The sequence below is a fragment of the Aythya fuligula genome, chromosome 3 (assembly GCF_009819795.1).
Source record: "Aythya fuligula isolate bAytFul2 chromosome 3, bAytFul2.pri, whole genome shotgun sequence".
NCBI lineage: Eukaryota > Metazoa > Chordata > Aves > Anseriformes > Anatidae > Aythya > Aythya fuligula.
This window is the reverse complement of record NC_045561.1, coordinates 12936758-12961044: the sequence shown is the minus strand read 5'-3', so window position 1 is coordinate 12961044 and position 24287 is coordinate 12936758. Positions and strand designations below refer to the sequence as shown.

General features: G+C 43.6%; 2 protein-coding genes across 3 annotated transcripts in view; both read right to left on the bottom strand.

Moving 5' to 3' along the window:
* Nucleotides 1–399: 399 nt before the first annotated feature.
* APMAP (adipocyte plasma membrane associated protein) lies at nucleotides 400–13205 on the bottom strand. Of its 2 annotated transcripts, none has more exons than XM_032184675.1 (9): nucleotides 13090–13205; nucleotides 10159–10275; nucleotides 7035–7150; nucleotides 5944–6036; nucleotides 4903–5019; nucleotides 3511–3685; nucleotides 2911–3045; nucleotides 2346–2538; nucleotides 400–1325 (listed from the first exon to the last, which is right to left on the bottom strand). In XM_032184675.1, exons 1-9 carry the CDS (start codon nucleotides 13179–13181, stop codon nucleotides 1116–1118), a joined length of 1248 nt encoding a protein of 415 aa, XP_032040566.1. In that variant the 5' UTR covers nucleotides 13182–13205; the 3' UTR covers nucleotides 400–1115. The 2 variants fall into 2 exon arrangements, with proteins under 2 accessions (XP_032040566.1, XP_032040565.1); XM_032184674.1 differs by lacking the exon at nucleotides 400–1325 and adding an exon at nucleotides 1332–2163.
* A 2722-nt stretch (nucleotides 13206–15927) lies between these two features.
* Nucleotides 15928–24287, bottom strand: part of ACSS1 (acyl-CoA synthetase short chain family member 1) — a 36299-nt gene continuing 27939 nt past the window's right edge. Inside the window, exons 9-14 of the mRNA XM_032183714.1 lie at nucleotides 24129–24241; nucleotides 23080–23206; nucleotides 21645–21772; nucleotides 20614–20677; nucleotides 19898–20016; nucleotides 15928–18822 (exon numbers count right to left, since the gene is read on the bottom strand). Of these exons, the coding sequence (XP_032039605.1) occupies nucleotides 18646–18822; nucleotides 19898–20016; nucleotides 20614–20677; nucleotides 21645–21772; nucleotides 23080–23206; nucleotides 24129–24241 (728 nt within the window). The 3' untranslated portion in view covers nucleotides 15928–18645. The remainder of the gene's footprint in view (nucleotides 18823–19897; nucleotides 20017–20613; nucleotides 20678–21644; nucleotides 21773–23079; nucleotides 23207–24128; nucleotides 24242–24287) is intronic.

Sequence of the window (24287 nt, the reverse complement as noted above, 5' to 3'; positions counted from 1 at the left end):
GTATGAGGTGAAAAAAAAAAAAAGAAACTTAATGAAAGTGTAAACTGAACAGCATTTCCTTGTCATTGCTTGTCAGAAAATCATTTCTTGGATTCTCCAGAGTATCTGTCAATGCAGGAGGTACATAATATCTTCTGGAAATGCCAGGAAGCATCCATGAGCTACTACCACATTCAAAGATTTTCCTCCAAAGCTTTCCTTATTATAGGATTTTGCAGGGGACATTTCAGTCCATATCCACCCTCAGGTATGGACCTTCACCAAAACCTTCCCCCCTTCTCCATAAAAAGCATGCTGAAGAGGATTCCCTTCCCTCCGATGCCCCTCAGAAACGGCCACCTATGTAATGAACAGGACACTTACCGGAGCTGATAAACACGGAGGTAACACTCTAAGTGACCCACTTTAAACCCACTGGAACTAGTCTTTAATAACATTGAAAACGCAACTTTCATTCATCATCCAACTACAATGCTACAAAAAAAAAATACACAGGAATCCACAGATAATGATAAAATTAGATTCTTCGTGTTGATTAACTGTTTACTGCAGTTTCTGATGTTGATTACACAGGCTGGAATTGAAGAAACCTGAATGGTAGAACTATATTTCTAGGCACGTTCTGGATGTTGCTGTCTCTACCACAGCACCACGGGATGACATTAGAACATGCACCGTAATCAATCCTAAACAGTTGGCTTTAAAACAAACACATGCAAGACACCTTCTTCAATCCAAATCATACACGATTAAATTCCATACATCATAAATCCTTCCGGCCTAAGGAAGACGTACAGTTGCATTAAGGGTGACAGATGATGTCTTTTTAAGAAAACTCCAAACGGGGTTGGGTTTGTAAAAGCAATCAATTTTGTGTGAGCATATAACTGTACGAAGATGCCCCACCGTACATTAACACGCATGCCAACAGCCAAACCATGAAGAGGACAGATACAGCAAGCCGTACATTTTCCTAAGGCAGCAGAACAGTGCTACTGCACACGCTAGCAGGCTGTCTTCATTTTTCCTCCTTGGTCACACACTGTCTCAAACACATGCTTCCTTCGTACCTCTAGAGCATTACAGAACAGTGGCACTTGATCATGTATGGACGGTTAAACGTGCTGAAGATTAAGTCTGCAAATAAAAGGAGACCGGAAGGAGCCCAGGTAGAGATAGCCGTCGTGTTCATGTACCTCGCTAACATAAGCTGCTGTCATTCCAGTGGGATCATGAAAGCTTCTTTTGTAGGACCCTGTCTCACTGAGTTCAACAATGAGGCTACGCTTGGGCAAAAATTTGGTCACAGTTTCCTGACTCAGCAACTATAAAGAAAAGAAAAAAAAAGTTAAAAAAAGATTCTGTTGTACATAATTAGAAGTCAGACACTTACACAGTGAAAGACCATCCCACGCACCTCCAAGCAGCTAAAAACAAAGGAGCACATTTTGAGTAAACACTATTACATAGGCTTAACACATTAACATCTGGGAGAAAAATAAAGTCAAATTTAAAGGAATGACCAGCAGAAATGGACGCTGATACTAGGCTGACTGAATGTCCTCACAGGAAGCAGCAGCTTGTTCTGGTGCAGCTGACATCATGCACTGCTCCCTGTAGCATTACTCTGTTAAGGATCCTGCACTGCACCAGGAAGAACAGCAGGCTTTACAGAGACAGCACAGCACAGATAAGAATTCATTTCGGATGTAAGTGCCATTTCAGCCAAGTGTTGCCTGTTGATTTGGTGGTTTTTTGTTTGCTTTTGTTTTGAGTAGTACTTTCAAGTCTTTGGATTATGTAAAGAGAACCACTCCATTTCTTTAGTGTCAGATGCCCTTCACAGAATACATTATTTTTGCTATTCCTTATCTCAAATGGTTGTGTGACATAAAAGGCACATCGAGTCAGAACAAGAAGCGTCACCTAGCAGCGTATGTAACACATACTGTCTTCTAGGATGCCTAGGACAATCATTAGAACAGACGAGATTTCCCAAATGCTCTTCAAACACCAGGCAATAAGTAGCCTAGACACCTCAGGTATAAAGGTGAAGTCTTCATATATCCAAATACAGATCCTGTATTGCTGCATGACTAGGGCAGAGAATCCCCCTTTCTCTTCTGAGATCAAGCTGGATGGCAACTTAGAGATGTGTGCCTCCTACTCAGAGAGGTAAAAGTTAGTTTACACAGACTGCTCTACCTGGAGCAACCACAACAATTTCAATCACAACACTAATACATACATATATATTTAAAATCTTCCTAAGAGGAGGAAGAATCAAGACAAACAAGTATTTATCACTTCCATTCCTATACTAAAAGTGATTTTTTTTTTCTTACCTTAAATATCATCCTTTTAATCCACGGTTTTTCAGACAAAAAATCAAACATAGAAAATCCAGGATTGGGACGGACAGCTGCCATAGCTACCCAATATCCTCCAGAGCTGCTTAACCTGATATTATCTGGAAGACCAGGCATGTTCTCAACAAACATATCTGCTCCACCTTTCATCAGCCCAGACACATAATATCTGAAAGGTATAAATAGTAAGATTAAGAAATCTTAACTCAAGCAGTCTAACTAATAAATACAAGTCTAAAAATGAATTCACTTAAAAATAACTTCAATGTTTCCTTAGTTTAGCACAGGGAAATAAAACACAGATGTATTCTCCTCCCTCAGAAAAAGTCATCTTACTCCACCGTGCTCAAGGAGCCCAGAATTATGCAGTGCAGTGTGTCCACTGAAAATTAAAAAAAAAAAAAAAAAAAGTATAGAGGAAAGTTTTCTTTGCCACTGATAGCTAGCCATGGACGGAGTGTAGGAGGTATTTGAGTCATTCAGTTCAGTCATTTTATCTTTAAATACAGAATATCAATGATTTCAATGAAGTCCCACTCACCTCCTGATTCTAGCCATGGTTGTCTCCTGCACCAGGACAAAGTCTTCTGCGGGAGAGAGCTGGACTCCGTTGGGAAACCTCAGTCCCACCATCAAGACTTTCACTTCTTTTGTTATTGTGTCATATTCAAGGAGGCTAAAAAGAAAGCATTATACATGTTTGTGAGAGAAAACAGATTTAGTCATCTTGCATTCGTTCTCCACATATTTTTACCTCCCGGTCACATGCACTTCACATACGTTAAAGAGGAAGAATAGTCAGGAAACGCTTGCTTATGAACACAGAAGAAAATTAATGCCAATCACAAGTGGCCTATTCACAAAGGATTTAGGTAGAACATAATGCTAACACCTTCCCTTTTAAAAGGGATGTTCCATTCCAATCCTCTAAAAGGAAGGAAAGGAATCTCATTTACTTCGCTGCAGGTCTCATCAGCACCATCCACGCATTTTTCAGCCCTCTCCTGGGCAGCACAGTGCTTGCACAAGTGGTTCATAAAAATAAAAACTTTTTTTATTATATATGATCAAGGAAGCAGCCAAGCCCATTCCTACTGATGAGCTTAAATGAAGTTAAAGGCCATGGGGAAGGGATACTTGCCGGCCATCATCTGTGCCTTCCATAAGCAAGAATAAGTAGTCCCGTCTCTGCCATTTGCTACTGGAGTCAGTGAAGTAGATTTTCCTGCCATCCCTGGTCACTGTAAGGTCGTTCACAAATGACAACTTCTGACCTTCAACTGGCGTTTTGGTTGACACAAGCATTTTTGTTTCACCTGGTTTAAAAAAAAAAAAGAAGATAAAAAAGATACATAAGACCAGCTTTTGTACGTCCTACCTTGGAAATCAGTTAAATATTAATAGAAAATTAGCAAGCATCTCACTTTTTTTTTTTTTCCCATTCTTGCCCCTGTTCAGTAATAAGGTTTTGTTTTGTAATGGAACAACTCAACACAATGTAAATGACAAGGGGAAAATACTACTCAGAAAAGCTGAAACAGTAGGTGTTTCCTATTGATATGCACCAAACTTCTCACGTTTGTGAAGGTCATGTTAAACCAAATGCAAATTCAGGTCCCAGACTTGTAAAAGAATTCAGGCAAGCCAATCACTACTCTCTCTTTTCCCATAGGAAAAGAGAGTTGGCACATCACCAGATAAATTACGATGATCAATTCTCTAAAAATTGACCAAAATCTATTAAAGTCATCTTTGGGCACAGGTGTTTGTTTTTTTTTTTGTTTTTGGCATGACAGAGCAAATATGGTAGCTGCCTACCATCTGAAAGGTGAGACCTCGATTACGCTCCCCCAAAGCCCCCCAGTCTAAGCCCTTTCAATACATCTGACTTGGGATTTGGACAGCCTCCCCCTCCCCACCCAGAGCCAATGTGGAGATGTAAACTATGAAAAAAAGTCAACCCTGCGAGAAAGCAAACCACGGTTTTCTGACAACAGAGCTCCTGAAACTGAGACCTGGCTCAGGGAGATGCAATGAAGGGCACAAAGCAGTAGTGCCTTTCTCAGCAGGAGCAAGCAGTTTGATCTTCAGCCACACAAACTACATCTTTCTTCACCTTCTACAGATTGGGGTTACAGAGAAGAGCTCTTCACCAACACGAAGTAAGATTAAGGCAGAAATGAGGGTACACCAAACATGGCAAAAAGCTTATGTAACAGCAGATTATTTTTCTACCTTTAAGAAAACTAAAGCAACTACACAAAGCTTATGAATCCTGAGGTACCCATGTTGACAGTCAACAGCACAGATCACCAGAAGATAAGCAACTGGTAACACTGATCTAGACAGATATTGAGAGGAACTGATTGCTACAGGAAAATAAATGTCATGTTCTTGCATGGCATGTTTCACCCACACAGCTGCAAACCACTAAAGAAAAGTGAGGTGCTGTTAAGCCTACAGTGTCTGGTAAAACTCCAAATGAAGACCAGATTTGTCAGCAAAAGAGAACTGCTGAGCAGAGAAGTCATACCTGTGCCAGGATTAACTTCATAGAGCCCATAATAAGCATCTGCCACAAAAAGGGTGTTATTTGGTCCCACTCTGATGCCAAGCGGTCGTCCACAAGTTGGCTCATCTTCACGGGTTCCTTAGGAAACAATTTTTAAATGGTTTTACAAATATAAATAAATGCAAGGCATTCAGGCTCTCCACATTAGGTTCAACTACAGGTTAACAAGACTCTGTGGCCTGTACCATACACATATTCATTAAAGAAATGATTCTTACTTGCCTAGGTGTGAGTGGAACAGATATTCCCATGTTTTGATCAGTCTAGAGATAATCCTATCATTTGTCAGGCTACTGAGCAGCTAACAGCTGGCCCAAGTACTGTTTGGGACCCCAGAAGCACAAAGTCCAGCTCTGTAATAGCTGGCAGCAGACTTTGGTTTCTTTTGGCCTCAAAGCTGTCAACAGGCCTGCCTACTTGTTGGGCAGCCAAACTGAGGCTTCTAGATCCATCCAGAGCCTTATCTTGTGAACAGCCGCATAAAATACCTAAAATGCTGAGTATGTTTGTGCTGAGCGACAATTCCAGCCCACAGCCTCTGCCTAACCAGTGACCAGCACAGGGCTGCAAACACTCAAGTTATTAATAACACTAATAAACAAGCCACTACCAGTTGTTCTCACTCATGTGAGAAACTCATTAAGTGAAGCAAGTAAGTGGTTTGGAGAGAGGTGTGGAATTCAACAAGTAACTGCAGATGCAGCCCCCACGCTGTGCTTACAAACAGAAGAAGGGAACTGGTACAACAAAATGTGAGGTGAAATTCTAGAGAAGGAAGGTGGCAACTTCATCTTCTTTCTGGTGTTAAGGTGCAGGATATTCTACTGACATCATCCATGCCACAGTCTTATTAGAGTTCAGGCCTTTTAGCCACGACACAAAGAAAAATCTCTACAGAAGAAGACATGCATTTGCATGAGCAATCCAGACAAAACACCAAGTTAATCAACACAAGTCCTGATCCAGATGTTTTCAGATATTGTCACAGGAGCTGTCACTTACCACAAGGACCATGGCCAATTCTGGCTATTGTTTGTATAACTCCATCTTCAATTTTAAGAACCTTCCCATCAGCTGTCCCAGTAAACAGCGCATCTGTAAAAACAACCCATGTAATTAACTTGATCACAAATCTACTGTGGCAAACATCCTTCTATGGGATAGAAATATTAGCACAAAGTAGAAATCATGTTTAAAATACTGTAAATCTTGCTCTTCAGTCAGGGAACAAGAGTAAATAGGGAAAGGGGAAAATGATGAAAGCAAATAAAAGCACTTGGTTAGATTTCTTCCTACTCAAAAAGAAGAGGAAGGATTCAAGCCTTAGGAGTTAGCAGATGGACATAAAGATTTTCACCCATAAATGGCCCCACTCCTCAGCTAAAAACCACCGTTACCACTTAATGACTAGTCATCGAATTGATCCCTGCAGGCAGATTTCTACATCACCACAAAACATAATCAGGTACTGCTTCCATCCTATTTCTTTTCAAGGAGAGACTGACTAGACAAAACTTCTAATTCTGACAGTGCTCAGAAGTCCCACAGGCTGCTGAGCACTACTGAAGAGGTTTAAACTGCCAATGCCCACACTGCATCTGTTCTGAAGAAGAATTACAAAAGACATAGCAACCTAACATCCACCCAAGCCAAAAGCATTGCTAAATTACTGTATTCATGCCAAGCCATGAGGCAGATGCACTGAATACAAACAGCATGTAAACTTTTCCACATATCCAGATTAAGTGGCAAGTGACTGTTGTATTGGGCTTTTCCATCTCTAATTTAAGTTCTAAGTCTGCTAATTATACTTCTCAAAGGGAGTAAGACTTCAACATTTATTCATACAAACTTTACTCCCAGTCAGGTTGTTCATTTCACCCACAGCTCAGTTGTCACAAGCAAGGAGGTTTCCTAAACAGTTTCTGATGAGACTGACAAAACTAGGTAACAAAACTGTCACCTGAGGAAGGAACTTAGAATGCATTCTTGCTGGGGAAAATACATATGCAAATATTCTACTAATTCATTAGAAGATACAGCAGAAGGAAAATAAAAGGTACGCCTACTGAGCAGCTTCTGTCAGTGCTTACCGCCAATGTTGACGATGGATTCGGGTCCAACCAGCTGATTCTCCCATAGCCGCTCAGCTTTCTGTAACTTGCTATTGGGCTCTAGAACACCCGTCAGGAGGGGAGGTTCCTTCAAACTGCAAAAACAGAACAGACCTCGTGACCCTTTGCACCAATCTGCAAACACACTTGAGCAACAAGTTGGATCGTTGTTTTTTTCCTAGTTTACCAGCTCCTGCAAACCTGACCTATGCTTCACATACAGCATATTTCAAAAGAGAAAATACAGCTGGCAAGCTGGAAAAAACAACTCTTGTTCATCAGGGATTTCATCAAAAATTTCTGGTTCTGCTGATGTGGAAAGAAAAGCTGAAATCATGTATTCTTAAGGCATGTCTGGAAAACTGTTTTAAGTCCAATAACACATTCCCAGTTCGTCTTCCTTACACAAAGGCAAAGGCTTCAGCTTTGCCACAACACAAAAGAGTTACTCTTCTCTTACTCAGCTGAATAAGTTGTTTGTAGCACATTGTTTTATTTATACATCACATAAAATTATTTTTCCCAGAAAGATAGATGCAAGTTCCTAACCAAAACAGGTTTAGAACTTAAAAGCCTGTCATTTTACAATACACAATAAAAATAAATAAATAAAATTAATAAATAGTGAAAAAAGTGTTCCAGTACTTTAAACACTCGACATGCATGTTTTCATACCACACTGAAAGATGTATTCTGGTTCATAATTTGAATGCATTCCTATAGAAAAAGACCAGCTCAAAGGAGTAAGTTGTGCATAAAGGGAACCGAAACCTAAAAATAATAAGTAAGGTCTAGTCTTGCAAGCCCTTATTCACATAAATAGCCAGATTGAAGTCAGACAGAGTTCTAATCAACTACAGAAATATGAAAAAAGCTGGGAGCAAAATGCATACACAGCTTCAACTCACTTACCAGGCTACAAAGCACTGTGCTCCAAAACCTGCTCTAATTGTGCTAATAAACACAAATAATATTCCAGTGTTTTAGGTTCTTAAAAACACACCCACACTGCCACAGTCTCCATGAGTTAAGGATTTCAAGTCATTACTAATGCTGCATACTTGCCCACGGTGGTAAGCTCATTAGCTGCTCATGCACAATAGCGTGCTAAAGCTCCCAGGGTCAAGTTTTGAAAGAATTTTTGAATTTTTAATGTAAATAACCCCTTATATGATCACCACCAAATGCCTTCCACCTGTAGAATCTTAAGAAGACAACATTTGACTCCAAAATGTGCCCAGGTTCACAGGATCCAGGACATCTTCAGCACAAGCTACGCTGCAACCATACTGTTCATGTGGTGAATGTAATTGACATTTCTAGAATTAGGGGAAAGAAAGTCAACTGAAACTGCAAACTGTAAAAGCTATGACAATTGAAGAGAACAGGCACACAATACAAATAATGCAAAGAGAGAGAAAAACACATACTTTATCTGTCTGGTTACAGACAGCAAACCTTCCTTTCAGCCTGTTTTACTATTTTACAACAAAACCAATTGAATTACTTGCTCCTGCCCACACTAGATTCACAGCAAAGTTCCCCGCACAGTGCTATCAGAAATTGGTTTTCCATGCCTTCTTCCAAGCATCAGATGTTTTAGATGAAGATAACAGCTTCTCCAGATAAGGAACTCATTTGCTGGGAACTTTGGCCAGTTATGTTTTCAAGCAGAAAATCTTCCCCAGGATCAGTACTATCTGAGACAGACTTACAAAGAAAGAACTCGGAATAAATCAGAGTTGCAGAAATTTCGTGCAGAGTTTTACAGATCTCATCTGCTTCCCATGCCCCCATCCCTCATTTTTTCTGGTAGCTTACCGGAATAACATCATCATTGGTGAACAGAATTTCTGTGTTCTTTCACTGAAAGGATTGCTTCAAACAGCATCTACTTCAGCTGTTTCAAAGCACTTCATAAACATCACACAGAATTATCCTGTGGTGTACAGACCAAAATCACTCCTAGCAGCAAATCTAAACAGCTAATTAAGAACATGAAGCAATACTAGCCAGTGATTTGGACAAGAAGAATAGTTGTAAAATGGACTCAGAGCAAGACATGTAAGCATGCAGAATACTGTTATACTGGACAAGAATTAGATGAGAACAATATAATAAGAAAAGCTTTATGGATATATCCTATTGGCTTCCAAAATTGTTTAGTTGCAATGTATTTCAGAGAATACTTTGTTAAACCCAGCCACAGGAAAAAGCATTTCATTAAGATTTGCAATCAGGCAGCTTATGGCTAATAGCTTATTGGCAAGACTCGTAAGTACTACGAGCACATTAACAGTTTCTTTCAACTCTGGAGATATTTGCAGTGTTGGTTTTCCTTTTCATTAAGGAATTATCACATTGATCATAAATATTTAGCCGACTGAGCATTTTCACTTACTTTAAACTGCCAGAAGCACTAAACAGCCTGACTACACTAGCAGTCAGTGTTGTTGCACATGCAACTTCGCTCAACACACCTTTCATCTGCTCATGTAGCTTGCTCACTGTTACATTCCACATTTGACACAGACATTGATTCAGATGTTTCCTGGCAGAAGTCACCTAGAAGCATTTGCTTTGTGAGATCTGCATTTAAATATAACATCATCGTATGGTTCAGCTGGTACGAAGCACCGAATCAACCCAGTCAGGTTATCGTTTCAGTTTACATCTTGAGATGAACAGTCTCTCTTTGACAGAAACAGGTACAGCTCTGGTACAGCCGTACAGATTGGTCCCTAGTCAAAGAGCAGTTCTTTTCTCCCTGAAGACAGGAGCACACGTAAGTAACAACAAGCCCTGCTGACAGCTTGGACAGCGGGAAAAACATTTTGTAGATTAACGATCAAACAAAATAATTCAGTAACTCCCCAATCAGTACACACAACCACACAGGATGACTCAGAAACAGACTGGGTATGTGAAGCAAGCCATGGCACTGGATAGTACTGCAATCACTCCCCGATTTCTTAATCCAGTTGAAATCACTTTACACTGTGGACTCATTTGTTTAAAAAAAAAAAAAAAAAAAAAAAAAAGCAGAACACATACACATAGCTATGTTTCAGTATATTGCCTTCAAAACAAACCAATAACTTACCTTATAGGCTGGGGGTCTATAGGACAATCCAGCAGAACAGTTGCTCCAAGAAGGGGCACAGTTAGAGTTGCAGCCAAAGTCAAGAAGGTAACACGGAACACCTTGCTGCTGTAAGTGCTGCCAAGAACAGACAAGAAATAAGATTAACACACTAAGCTGATTTACGATCTAATATTTATATGTATATTTAACAGCCTGTTTTCTTTACAAACAGAAGCACAAATACTTTTGCTCAACCACCATCTCAAATACCCTTAAAGATCCACTTTGACGGGGTTAGTATAAGAGAAAGGGACATTTATCCAACCTCAGCGTAACAGCATACTATGAGAGTGGTATCACATACAGGTTTCATGCAGGCTACAAGTTACAGCTGACTGAAAACCACTAATCTGTGCTTTTTTTTTTTTACTTGAATTAAAGTTTTGGTAGCAGCTTCTATCCCAGCACAAAGTTAAACTTACACCTTTCAGAATCTTTCAAGTAACACAAATTAATTAGGTACAAATTTTAGATGAAAAAGTTCAAACAACTATGCAACAAAGATCAGAGGAGATTAATTGAATCCTTCCCTGACTTAGCGAAAACTGGTTCAAAACTTGACTCCAGCATGCAGAAGAAATTAAGCATCATCTATTTACTAACACACAGTAAAACAGCAAAAACTGTTTTTTTCACAGGAATTAAACATTTTGCTCTCAACTAGTTTAGAAGCCTCAGGCATTTACAGAACCAAGCACAAAGCCACAGTCAATAAATCCTAGCCTTGAACTAGGAAAGCAGCTCCCACAATCTTAGCTACTCTCAAATATTCACTGGTGCAGCCAGCCAGTCTCTTTGCAGCATGAAACAAATGAAGGCCAACAGTGCCCGATTGGACCAGTTCCACTCGGCTGGTGAAGGACAGCACATCATCCAGGCAGAACAAACCACGAACTACTGCCCAGAGCACAAATACCACTGCTGGAGAGCTAAAGGTATGTGCACACAGCACTGGCATCAGCCTCAAGGTAACCTTTGGGGTTACCTGCTGGGACAGAAAGCACAGAGCTAGGCCTAGACCTAGGCTGTGATGAGGTAAGCACTCCAAGGATGCACCACCAGCAAACCCTGCTTGGGTCCTGCTCTCAGACATACTTATAAATCAATTTTATTTCTCACATTCAAGAGCGCAGCATCCCCTTCGTGCACTTCAGCAGCGTTACAGCAGTCAGCCTGTCTCCATCCAAGATGACGTGAGCAGATACAGAAACTGCTTCAAATAAGCTTTCTCATCCGCACTGACTGACCTCTCCGTAATTCCCTAGGGCCAGGCTGACCTTGCAATAAACCACCAGATTTCAGCACTATCTGTTCTAACACTACGTGTCTCGGGGAAGCAGCATTCCAGTCTTTTTCCCTTTGGATTTGGAAAGGAGAGAGTAGAAGAGATATGAGAGGGCCCCCAGGTTTATACAAAGACTTCAGCTGTCAGCCTTGCCCTTCCACTGTCCTTCAAAAGATGATGGCTCAATGCTGTGAGATTAAAAGTGCTGTCAGCAGTCACCTAAGCATCTTTGTGACAGCTGAGAACAGCTCACACAACAGGAAGCTAATAAAGATGAATGGGAACTCATCTGCGAAAGCCAACTTAATTAAAGCTCCTGAAAGCATGGCGTTAGTAAAGGTCATATTTCTGAGCCTCACTCAAACTTGCAAGGAATTGACAATAAAGGAAAGAGTCAGGAAGAATGAGGTGACGTGCAAAATTGCACTTCAAGCCTGCAAACTGCAAGACCTACTTTAGATCCTGCTGAAACCGCAAGAATTTAAAGAAAAGCAAACAAACAACAGCAAACACTTGAGAAGTCAGATGCTCAGGATCACTGCAAAAGCAAACGAATAGAACATATCTAATGCAGAATACAGACAACTGTAAGTCAGGGACTGGTCACTAGAAAGAAACACTGAAGTTAGTTTACTAACACTGATAAACAAAACGGAGATCCTTAGCTAATTGCATCTGTGAAAATTAAACTCGCATGGACTCCAGCCACAGATCTCAAGGATACAACTTCCCAGGGCTCCGGGTATAACAACAGTCAGTCAGTTGGCACTGAGAACCAAAGAAGAGAGGCTGTTGCACCAGCTCTTGAAGACAGCAGGCTGACAAGAAGACACTAGAGGTCACCACAGCCGGCAACCCGGGGCCGCCTCATCCTCCTGAGGACCTGCTGGGGCGATGGATACTCTGGATCGCTGCTGGAGTCCTAGAAACACAACTGATTTGAGAAAAGTTAGCAAGGGAGGGTGAATCCAGGAAGACGTGCTGAGTGATGCTGGTGGAAAGGGGTCTGTGCGTGCAGGTCACCGCACAGCCAGAAGCGCCTCCCTCGGCCTGATGGCCCCGAAGGGCAGAGAGGAGAACCTGTGAGGTGCTCAAAGAGGAGACACGGGGAGCCAGAGCGCTGCTAGTCGTCACACAGGTCATTCAGCAGGGCCCAAACCTTGCTTTCTGGTTGCAGCTACCGCCTTGCTGTTACAGCCAAGCCAACTTTGCACAAAATGCCTGCGCAGAAAGCTACAGGCGGAACTTTGAACCTCGCCGCAAGCAAACAACGCTTTCACAAAGGTATTACAAGAGTCTGAAACGCACGCAGGCTGCTCGTTAAACCACAGCCTCCTCCTGCAGCCCTTCCCAGACCCCAACCAAGCCGTTGCACGGTGCCCACACACCCGCAAATACAGCACCGTCACCAGCATCGCTTCGCTAACCAAGCACGAGCTGCGTTTAAACCAGCTCTAAGAAAAAGAGAGGAAAAAAGGTCAAAAAAGGCCAGAAAACCCCCAAAGCAGCCACCCCTTGAGCCATCGCTTGCCAGGGAGCCCAGCCCTGCACGAACCCCTCGGGGGTGCCCGGGGCCGGTTCCCCCCACCCCCTCGCAGCCCCACCTGCCCTCCTTGGCCTCCTGCGCCGGGCTGTCCTCGGTGATGACCTGCGGGCGGAGCGGCCGGCGCTGCCGCAGCCCCTCGGCCTCATTCATCCTCCCCGGCCCCAGCCCCCGGCCTCGGCCCCGGCCTTTGCCCGCCCCCGGGCCCGCCCAGCTCGGCTTCGGCGGCGCCTGCGTGCTCGGTAGCCCCGAGGCCGCTCTCCGGTGGCCACCCCGGGGGCTCCGGGAGGCTCCCGGTGAGGCTCCGGGCTCCCCAAGCGGGGCCCGGTCCCGGCTCAGCGCAGCCCCCCCCCCCCGGCTCAGCCCCCTCCCTGGAGCCCCCTCGTTATCCACCAGGGGGCACTGGGGAACCGAGCAGGAGGGAGAGGAGAGGGGAAGCTCCGAAAGTAGCTGAACAGCCCCAAATCCGCCCATCCAGGACGGGGCAGGGCCAAGCTCACTGCTATAAGCTTCTAAACTCACTTGGGAATAATCCCCCATCCAGAATTTCCCATTTTTGAGGTGAAAATGAACATTTTGTACCAGCCTTCTTTAAAAGCAGAAGCTTGTTACTGAGGTAAGTTGCTGTGGCGTTAACTGGCTACAGAGACAGCCCCTGATTATAATTGTGTTAGGCTGGAAAACAGTCTCCACTTTACCAGTTCCCAAATAAATGGATCACCAGGGCACCTGCCTTGTTATCTAGCTCTTCCTGGAACTTGTAGGAGATGCTCCCCAGTGTGGAGTTGGGAAGCTTTCCAGAGGCAGCTAGCTGCTGGAGGTAACCCGAGCAGTGGCTAATGAGGATGTTCAGTGTCCTGCAATACAGCTGTAGTGTCATCTGTGTGGTATGCTGGTGGTGAAACACAGTCTTCCCTGCTCTTTCGTAGACAAGACATCCTGCAGAGGGTGTTTCTGGCATTTACAAGTGGCCCATGGCTCCTGGAAACACATTTCTTCCTTCAGCTGCGGGACAGCTACACACTCCTGCACAGCACTGTGTGTCTCACCTTCCCCACACACACCCCATTGTGCAGGCTATGCATGCTTCTATGAAAAACAAGCAAACAAAAACCCACAAGATTAGTAGCAGAACCATCCATACTAACTAACGGTAACTAATTGCTCCCCTTAATTGTTCTGTTTCCATTGCACAGGAAAATAATTGCAGAGCGCTGGCACTTCAGGATTTACATGAGACGTGCAGCTTTCAGATACCAAGCGCTAATTCTTCCCCTTCTTCAGTTGTCATGCAGTTTTCTGGCAGCGACTCCTTTCCTGTGAGCTACTGTTTTGAGAAAAGCAATAAAGTAAAGCAGCAATTTGGACTACGGGGTGACACATCATCATCTCAAACTCTTTTGTCTTTCTTCTTGACAGACTCAAATAAGCTGGTGAAGCAAAAGCAAGCCCAAAGGAATAAATGAAACCCCAGATCCTTGAAGGGATGGAAGGTCAGACACCCATGATACAAAGCCAACGCATCACATAGAGAAAGATACTTTTAATGACAATTTGAATACAGAGATCACTCAAGGAACTTATTTTGGTCAAGGATAATAAATGTGTTTAAAGCATGATTATAAAAAATGAAATGCTTAACATTAATCTGTACAACACATCATCTCTGGAAAGATTCCTTTTCCTTTCCTAAAATTAAGAAAATCACAGTCTGTGCCTTCAGTAGGGGAAAAGGCACCACAATTGGGTTTCACTGGTAAGTTTGAGTGGGAAAACAGTAAGCACCGGATGGACAGGCGTGGGTAGGGTACATCACAACTAGACTGCCACAACAGTTGCACTGTTGAGGTGCACTGTTTCCCTGGCAGGAATTATTTCTCTTTTTGAAAGTTTTCATTTGCCCTTTGCATCAAATTGCAACAGGTAAAACTGAGTCTGAAACTGTTTTGACAAAGTTACAATTGCCATCTGGCAAACTATCCCCGCATTAATCATGGATGCACAAAAGGCTTGAAGGAGTCCAACAGTTCTGCTTTTCAGAAACTAATCAACTACCCCCAAGAGTGTCCCTTGATCCCTCTGTAAAGCATTCCGTATATCATTACCTTCTTGGAGTGATTAGTGGGCATCAACTTAAAAGGCGGAAAGGACTTCAGGCCTGCTAAGTGACCTCTCTCCTGGCATTTCAAGAACTGAGCACATCAGTGCCAGCTCTGCACGCTGAGCCCCTCCCTGAACCACAAGCCTGAGGGGTGGTACGGCTGCATGGGAAGCAGAAAGCACTGTCAACATGCAGCTGTGCTGATGTTCCTGACATCCAGGGAATAACAAAAATGCAAAACTTGACTCAGGCTTTGCACTGAAGATGCAACAGCTGCAGTTAGAGATCATGGAGAAAAAAAAAAAATAGAGGGGGAGGTTCTCAGGCTGGAAGATTTCATCTGTTTGGCAAAACCTTCTACGAATAGCCTGCCCAGTGCAGCACAATGGTTTTCCTTTTCTAGGGAATAGCAGTTCCATGTCCTGCCTAGCTGTCTCCTACCAGCCTCAGTGCTATTAACTGAACTGAGCCCTGGCTGTTAGCTCCAAGAGCTGATGCAGGTATGCTCCCATAAGAGCAGTTTTACCAGGAGAGGTGGGGGCTGAGACTGCCCAGGAGCCGCGTCCACTGCAGCACACCATGTGAGCAGCGTGACAGCACCACGTGTTCTCTCTGAACATCCCAGGGCACCTCAGAGCAGATGGCATCCCAAGGACATCCTAATTTGTTAGGCATTGGAACGGGCTGCCCAGGGAAGTGGTGGAGTCACCATCCCTGGGTGTCTTTAAAAGACGTTTAGACGTAGAGCTTAGTGATATGGTTTAGTGGGGACTGTTAGTGTTAGGTCAGAGGTTGGACTCAATGATCCTGAGGTCTCTTCCAACCTAGAAATTCTGTGATTCTGTGACTATGGCTCAGCTGAGAAAACTCACAAGAAATAGAGTGGCCATCATGGTGTAGGATGGTACTCTACCTACCACATGCCGTTGACGTGATTTTAGCAAAAAGTACTTGTGAGGCTTCCTAAGTACACAGTGTGAGGCTTGCTTGTAATTATAGTCCACACCATCCTGTGGATTTACTGGGATGCTGCAGCTACAGTCAGTCCCTAACCTCCCTGACGGCTGTGGTCCCTAAGCACATGCAAGCTGAGACAGCAGGGATGCGAGTGGGGGAACGCACCCATCTCCCCTTTTCCCTGAGCAGATGGATTGGATTCCAACATCTCAGTGCACCAAAGCATGTTGTTCCTCACATAGTTAGTCTTTGAGAGACAGTTCAGATGAATTAAACCACATCTGTGACTGGGTCATGCCTTAGCATGGAAATTTCACATTATCAGGACAAGGAAATTCTATATGCATAACACAGAAAATACTTTGACTAAAAATAAAGCTTGCAATCTTGTTCAAAGATCATTTTTCTCTCTTCACACTGTATTTCAGACTGTGTGGAGACAACTTGTTTAAACAAGGGAGTCTACTTTTTCTATCAAAAGCATTAACTACTGTCTGCTTCCCACTTGAAAAATCACTTAAGGAAGAGGGCGTTTTCTTTTGCAGTGGCAGTAGAGGATCTGTGTAGCGGCTGTCCCCTAAAACATTAACATCCTCTCAACTTTAGCAAACATTCTGATCCTCATCTTCCCACAAAGTCCACAGGGTATCTACTTACCTTAAACAAAAATGGATTGCAGTTAGAAAGATGGGAGTTTTAACAAAGTACAATCTTCCCTACTCTGCATTACCCAGTCCCTAGAGACATTTAAAACAGATTAAAGAAAAAAAAAAAGGAGCAAATGCAGCTAGTGTACTCAAGAGGAACTCTGGTATCTAAGACAACACATCTGTCTGAGAACATATCCCACTGCAAGCAGTTTGCTTCTCCATTTAGTATCAGAATCTCTGCTGGCCAAAAAACTCACCACTCCTCCCCCAGTCCTACAGGACCACCTCGCCATTTCCTTTTCCTGCCTGCAGTTAGGTGCACAGACTGTCTGTACACAATCCCACCTGAAAAAGTAATGCTGCTCCAGTCAAATTCAGAAATAAGTCACTCCTGCAGAACTGTGGCAAAAAATGGCCACCCTACCAATTGCTCAGAGGGTTGGCAGGCCAAAACACGCAGCTCCATGAAACTAAGCAGACTGTCATATGAGAAAGGCAGGACTGCAAGCCTTGACAGATGACCTGTGTGCTGGCACAGAGGTTCATAATAAAACAAAAAAGAACTCAGAAATAAAGCACTGAATGTATCAGTTGCATTTTTGAAAGCATCTGAAAGACAAACAGTATTGTTCCCTGTTACTCTAAGGTTGCTGGTCTGGAATACCACCATCTCTTTCCACAAAGCATCTAAGAGGCACTTCCTTCTCCTCGTACTTTGTGGATTGTGCCGTCCGTATGTACCAACCTGGCAGTTAACTCTCTGGAAGATCGGCACAGCAGCACGTGGAAGGGGCATACATGATAAGGCACAAGTTGAAATGATAAGCAATAAGACAGCTTCTGACAGGAGAAACAACCTCCTGGATGCCTGTCTTTGCTGGGGGCAAACCACGTTACAGGCCTTTTGGGAGCAGGCTAAAATAATCATTCATTGGCCAGAAACCACAGCAAGTCACACGAACCTTCCAGCACATCTCTCTCAGCTCCAAACCTCTCTCAAACACTTCAGAATTCTCTTTCCCAATGCTCCTCTAGCAGACAGAAATGTAAACATAGTCCCCTTTTCAGAGTGACTTCAGAAAAACAAAGGCAACTACACAAATCATCATCACCAATGGGGTAGAGGACAGTTACTTTAAAATCCCAGTTGGTGATCTGCATCTCTCAAGGCAGAGTAAAAATACTTGGCACCAGACCCCTCCTGCACAACTGGTAGTACACTGAGGACTTTCAGGGAGCCTAGGGATAGGCTTTGTGGCTCAGTTTTGTAGCTAAAAGTGCTACTGCTAGGCTGCCTAAGTGTGACATTAAGGGCCACATGCTCACCATCTCAGGCAAGTCCTGGAAATGTAGTGGAATGAACAAGTCATTATGAGGAAAGCCAAAGGAGACCATTATCAGATTAGCCAAGTCCTCATTTTTGTAATAACACATGTGAAATATCTAGTAAAATACCCAGCATTGCTGAAAAGGCACCACAGTTGCAGTTAAATACAACTACTTGAACTTGGATATCCAAGCTGGAGGAAAAATAGGAGTGTATTCCAGGGCTGCTCTTAAAAAAGCAGAAGTATCATATAAAAATATTTCCCTGTACAGTGGCATTAAAATGAGAAACATTAACAATTTCATCTTGCTTCAGCTAGTATTATTTTCATCATCGCTAATGGAAACCACCAATGGCTGCTCTACCTCAGCCCTAAAAGCAGTAAAAGGAAGTTCCCTGATGGTGCAAGACTGCAGAACACTCCTAGCTCTGGGCATCTCAAAACGCTTTGTGGAGAGGAAAATATTGTTCCTCTACAATAGAAATGTGTTTTGCAGAATACACCAAGAGAGAACCAAGCTGTTTGCCTGGTTATTCGAGACCCTCCACATTTCCAGAGGGGAGAGATTCCGAAGCTGCCTGCTATGAAGAAGTCTTCTCTTTTTTGTATTTCTGGTAAGCATCCAGTATCTCTGTGACAACACTTGGATCATCAAGTGTGGTGATATCTCCCATGTTACTTGACTGCTCATTGACTACTTTCCTCAGCAGTCTTCTCATGATCTTCCCAGATCGGGTTTTAGGAAGACGTTTCACCACCTGCAGAGAAGAGAAAGACAGACCTATATCAGAACCTGGATCTTGCTGGAAATCGAAAGGCAATCTGTCTGAACAATCCTAAGCCTGGCACTACCCCTTGTGAACAGCTCCTTCGAGACTCCTGGGAACTACTAAACCATTGAGCATATTAGTTTTTGTCCAAGCAAAGGAATGTTGCTAGCATCAATCCCTTCTGCTATAAAATGTATTCTTATTTCAGTGGACTTTGTTCCTCATCTACTCATTGCCGTGTAACTCCAGGTTGGGTGCTGCAGGAGCCACAGATATTTGGAGACTCAGGCCCTGAATAAGCTGTTAACTGCTGAATTAGAAAGTTAGTTACGCTTGAAAACTCAGACATTGATGATGACACAAATCTCAGCGCGTTACCAAAGCAGGCAATCATAACCCCACTTACAGGCTGGGAACATAAAGCACACAACACTGCATGTCAGCCACAGGATCTCCCGCTCCAGTGGTAACTCCTGGCTGCTGATGCTGCCTGATCATAATGTCAGCCTACATGACTTCCTTCATAACCAGACAAGTGTTAAATACCTTTGCTATGCTTCCTGCAAAGTACTTAACAGCAGATGCCTGCTCCTGTTGCATTTTATAGCCTGTATCTTGGCATCCATCTTCCCAGCATGTGCCGAAAACAGAGCCCCTCAAAGAAGCAGTCTGATCACTGCCTCCAAGCAAAGAGTGAAATGATGCAGATAGGCCTTGGGGGACACCTGAAGGGCAGCTTTGTGCACTCTCTCCAACCACACAACAGGAGCTGCTGAAAGGTGAGCAGGCTTGAAACGGAGCCCTGAGTTCATCAGTGCTCTCAGGGCCAGGCAGAATAGCTGTCAGAGTTGTGCAGAAGAAACAGCCAGTGCTTTGGGATTTGGGGTTGATGATAATTATCAATGCAAAACAACTGTTCAGTAGAAAGCGTCACTCTGCCCGTTGGTGACAATTGAGGTTGTGGCCTTTTTCTACAGTTTTGGTGGATTTTATCCCTCTAATGGAAGGTATTCCTGCCCATGGCAGGGGGGTTGGAACTAGATGATCCCAGTTTTCCACTTACCAGAATGTGGTCAGGCACAGCATACTTCGCTATCTTGGTAGCTACTATGGTTTTGAGCTCTTCTTTGACATGATCTATATCAGCTGCCTGGTCCCTTAGCACTATGAAAGCAAAGGCACCTAGAAGAAAAATGAGCAAAATGAAATGAAATGTGAATGCTTCACAATAGATTCTGGCTGGCAAAACTACCAAGAGCATGAATGCTCATTTGAATGCCAAGGCAGGCTTCAGATCATTTCTAAGTGCTATCTAGGGACTGACAAAAAAGATGTTGATCCTGTTTACAATAGCATTCAAGACTCCAGCCCTCAAAACTATGGCCCAGCCTTGTCTTAGCTTCCATGCACCAGACTGATCTGAGTGACAATGACAACACGGATTACCAAAGCGTCACTGGGATCTAAAGCTGGCCAACGCAAATCAGCTGTTCCCATTCTCTTCAAAGGACTTCTCTGAACACAATCCTTTCTAATGAAGTTCTACTACATATGTAAACAATGTGTGTGAAAATAGTTAAGGGAACAATACCTGAAACCAGCAGTTATTAATAACCTGCAGTTATTTTCACGCCTACCACTGCCTCTTAGGGCTGTACTGCCAGTCAGCCTAAGGGCAACTGGCTCATGTTCCCTAGACACCACTTAGAACAGAGTTGAGGTTAGAAATTAAGTAGTGTATAAATGTATCATGTCAGGATGCTGCTGCTTTTCACATACCTTCTCCTTTGATTTCATGTGGATACCCAATCACAGCCGTCTCAGGGACCTCAGGATGATCAGCCTTCACAAAAAGTAAAACAAAAATACTCAGAGAATAACTGCTTCAAGCCCTGCAGCATTTGTGCCAGCTGTTCCTGCATATCTGCAGTATCTTGCCATCTCTCTGAACTATTTCTCACTCTCCCTTGGCAGATTCTGTTGTATGCACAATAGGAAAGGTGGATTCCACCTTCCCACTGCATGGTTGGCTGGCGGCCACAGCCATGCATTTGCATACACACACACACACAAACTGGGAGAGGAACTAGATCCTATTTCCACGATCAGAAATCCACACAGACAAAAATTTTCTCACAGAGGAGAAAGTAGAATCCTATGTGCCATGTCAGGTTATCCAGTGTTATTATTTAAGTGCTGTCAGCAGGCACAGAACATAATACAGAAATAAATATCCAGGTCAAGCTTGGAAGATAAATGCTTTGAGTACTTTTTGTTTTCAATTCCCTGAGCTAATACTACTTTCTCTCAAAATGACATGCTATCTTCACAGCTGACACGAATCAAGACTGCTTCAACACTGATGAATTCTCAGCCATACGCTGCTAGTTCAGATGTGCATGAACCACAGATTTGGGAAGGAAAGGCTAGGTGTTAGCAGAAGGGAAGGAGTGAACAGGAGAGCCAATCCCTTAGGGAGACACCATCAGCATCCAAAACTACATCTGCAACAGAACAATGTCACTGAGAAGAAACAGCTCTGACAATTAAGTTGCAAGGACTACTCATGCTGTGCCTCCTCTCTCACTTCCTCTTATTAAGGAGACCACAAACAGGCAGTGATTCCTCTTTCACTCTTGCTATTCATTATGCATCAGGCTGTATGTAAGCAGGGTCAGAGGTTCAAAGGCAATACTGCCACCTCACACAACCAGACCCTGCATTTGCTTGAATTCTTACAGCATCTTTCAAGAGCTACCCAGCCCCACAGATATGTGCTGTTATGGGACCTCTACCCGGCTGGAGCTTACCATTGCATCTTCTATCTCTGCCGTCCCGAGCCTGTGTCCACTGATGTTAATGACATCATCCATGCGCCCTGTTATCTGGTAATAGCCTTCCTTGGTCCTGTAAGCACCATCCCCAGTGAAATAGTAACCTACCAGAAAGACACGGGTAATTAGCAGCAAGAAGCGTGACAGCCTGTTGTTTTGGGCTCTGATGGATCACGTAGTTTGCAGGGATTCCTAAGCTTATAGCTGAGTGACCAGCCACATGTAATTTCCCACTTCCCTCTGCCATCCCCAACCTTTGGCTGCTCTCTCTAGGTTCTGTTGGCTCCTAGAAAGCACCTGAACAGCACCAAGAGAACGGAGCTCAGATCTCTGCCAGGATAGGCAGAATTATTGTAGACAATCAGCAGCAAGCAGTGGCTCATGTCCCTGAAGTAAAACTGAGCACAGCAACACAACCTAGTGATGCTCTGCTGGATTTACAAAACCAAGGGGGGGTTCTCAGCGCTCTCTTGGCTTTATACACCTACAGATGCACAGCAACTGAGCATAAAATAAAAAACAAGATAGGCATAGAGTTTGGAGAGTCTAAAATTTATGGTGGAGAATGAAAAAGAGCCAGTGGTTCCAAGAAACTGCAGTGTCACTGAAGACACAACTAGTTATGCAGGTTGTATTGGCTCTTCACCAAAGCCATATGTCCACAACTGAATGTCCTGTGGTGCTTCTACACAGCAGCAAGCAGCTATTGCTGTCATCTCTGAAGTTAGCTTTTGCCAGGACCCATTATCGTCCAGTTCATGGGCTTTCAGTCATACTTCCTGCCTTTCCAAATCAATTATCTATTGATAGGAGCTATCAACCTATGTGAAGAATGACAAGGATTTCAGATGCAGACATGCAGTGAGTAATAAGAGAATATGAGCTCATTCAATTTCCTCCATCCATCTCCCATTCTTCTTTTCCACCCCATTTTGCACAACCCCGATTCTTCTCTGCCTTGTTTCAGTTGCTCCCCTTATTAAAGATTGGTCTTCTCCAATCCCCTACGAAGTGTTTTCCCTGCCACTTCTAGTTACTCGCCAGATACAACTTGACCATATTTAAAAAAGGACAAATGTAACACAGCCTGTGTCAGCCAGGGTGAGATTGAGTGATGCAGGAGGTACATTCCCATCCTACACGTTTATTTCCAAATGAGACAAAAATGGTCCCAAAGAAAGGGTATGCTGGATTTTTAATCTAGGCACTAACTTCTTCTACATTCCTTTTTGATACTTAAAAAGGTCAACACCATCTAGAACCTAGAAGCTGCATGCTTGTAATATGTAACACACCAAATTCCAGCCACCCCCAAGATCTAGCTGGTAGAGAAACACTACAAAATGCTGCTGAAAATATTCAGCATGATTATACTATAGTGAAAACTGCATTCCCTTGGCACTCTCCTTACCTGGATATGCTTTGAAATAGGTATCAACAAATCGCTGGTGATCTCCGTAGATTGTTCTTGCCATGCCAGGCCATGGCTGGGCGATGCAGAGCGCACCAGACACATCATTGCCTTTTACAACTTTTCCCTGCAGATTCGAGCAAAGGAAGGATGATCAGGAGAGCAAAACAGGAATAATAAGTGCCTTTGAGTCATTGATATGTCATGAATCACTCTGTTGTTCAGTACAGACTGCCAACGGAAGGCCACACGGGGAGAAAATGAATCCACTAACACAACTACTGCACACAATCTCTGCCATGCCTTCCTCACCCCTTGAAGCCAGCAGCATTGCAGAAAATACAATTCTAAGTCTAAAAGAAAAGTGAGGCCTGTGATTCTCCAGATGGCAAGGCTGGAAAAGATAACAGCAAAGATGTGCCAGGCGGCCAAAGGAAGTGTGGCACGGGGCTAGCAGGGAAATTCCTGGACTCCTGCCTTCCACTTTCATTTTTATTAACTGTCACATTCCCCTATTAAGCTGTGTATGAAGAAGATTACATCCTTTACTGAGCACTGGAGCGCAGATGGGGATTGCTCAGCACAGCTTCACAGACCAGCATTTCTCTCACAGACAGGCGCAGCTGCAGGGCCTCATGCCTTGCATTTCCCTTGGAAAAATGTCAGTCCCACTGGCTGTTCCAGTCTTGCTACATCACTAGATGTTGCACGTGCTGTTCCAACCATTCAGCTCCCTGGTTTCCAGCAGCTGCGTAAATTCTGACTGCTCTCATAAATCAAGGCAGCAGATCTTAATCAGAAACACTGTAAGACCATGGAAGTGGAGCTGAAAATGCAGACACCCCAAATCTGCAGACAGCTTGGAATGCCCAGTTGGAAATCTGTATGGACATTTGAGGTGTACTCCGATATATAAATTGCTCTTCTATTCTGTTTTAATGAAGGAACAAATATCCTTCCAGATCCTGTTCTTCTCCCATCAGAAAGGTGATTAAGGCAGAAACAAGCAGCTGCTTCTTTTTTGGGCACCTGGCACAGCCTCTACTCACGTTCTCATCCATCAGCACGGGGAAGATCCCAAAGAAGGGTCTCATGGCCATAGCTGGAACAATCTCAGCTTTCTCCTCTGAAGGCCGTGGGGCAATGCAGATGCCACCGGTTTCTGAAAGAACAATGGAAAATAAAATATTTGGGAGCCATCCAATGCT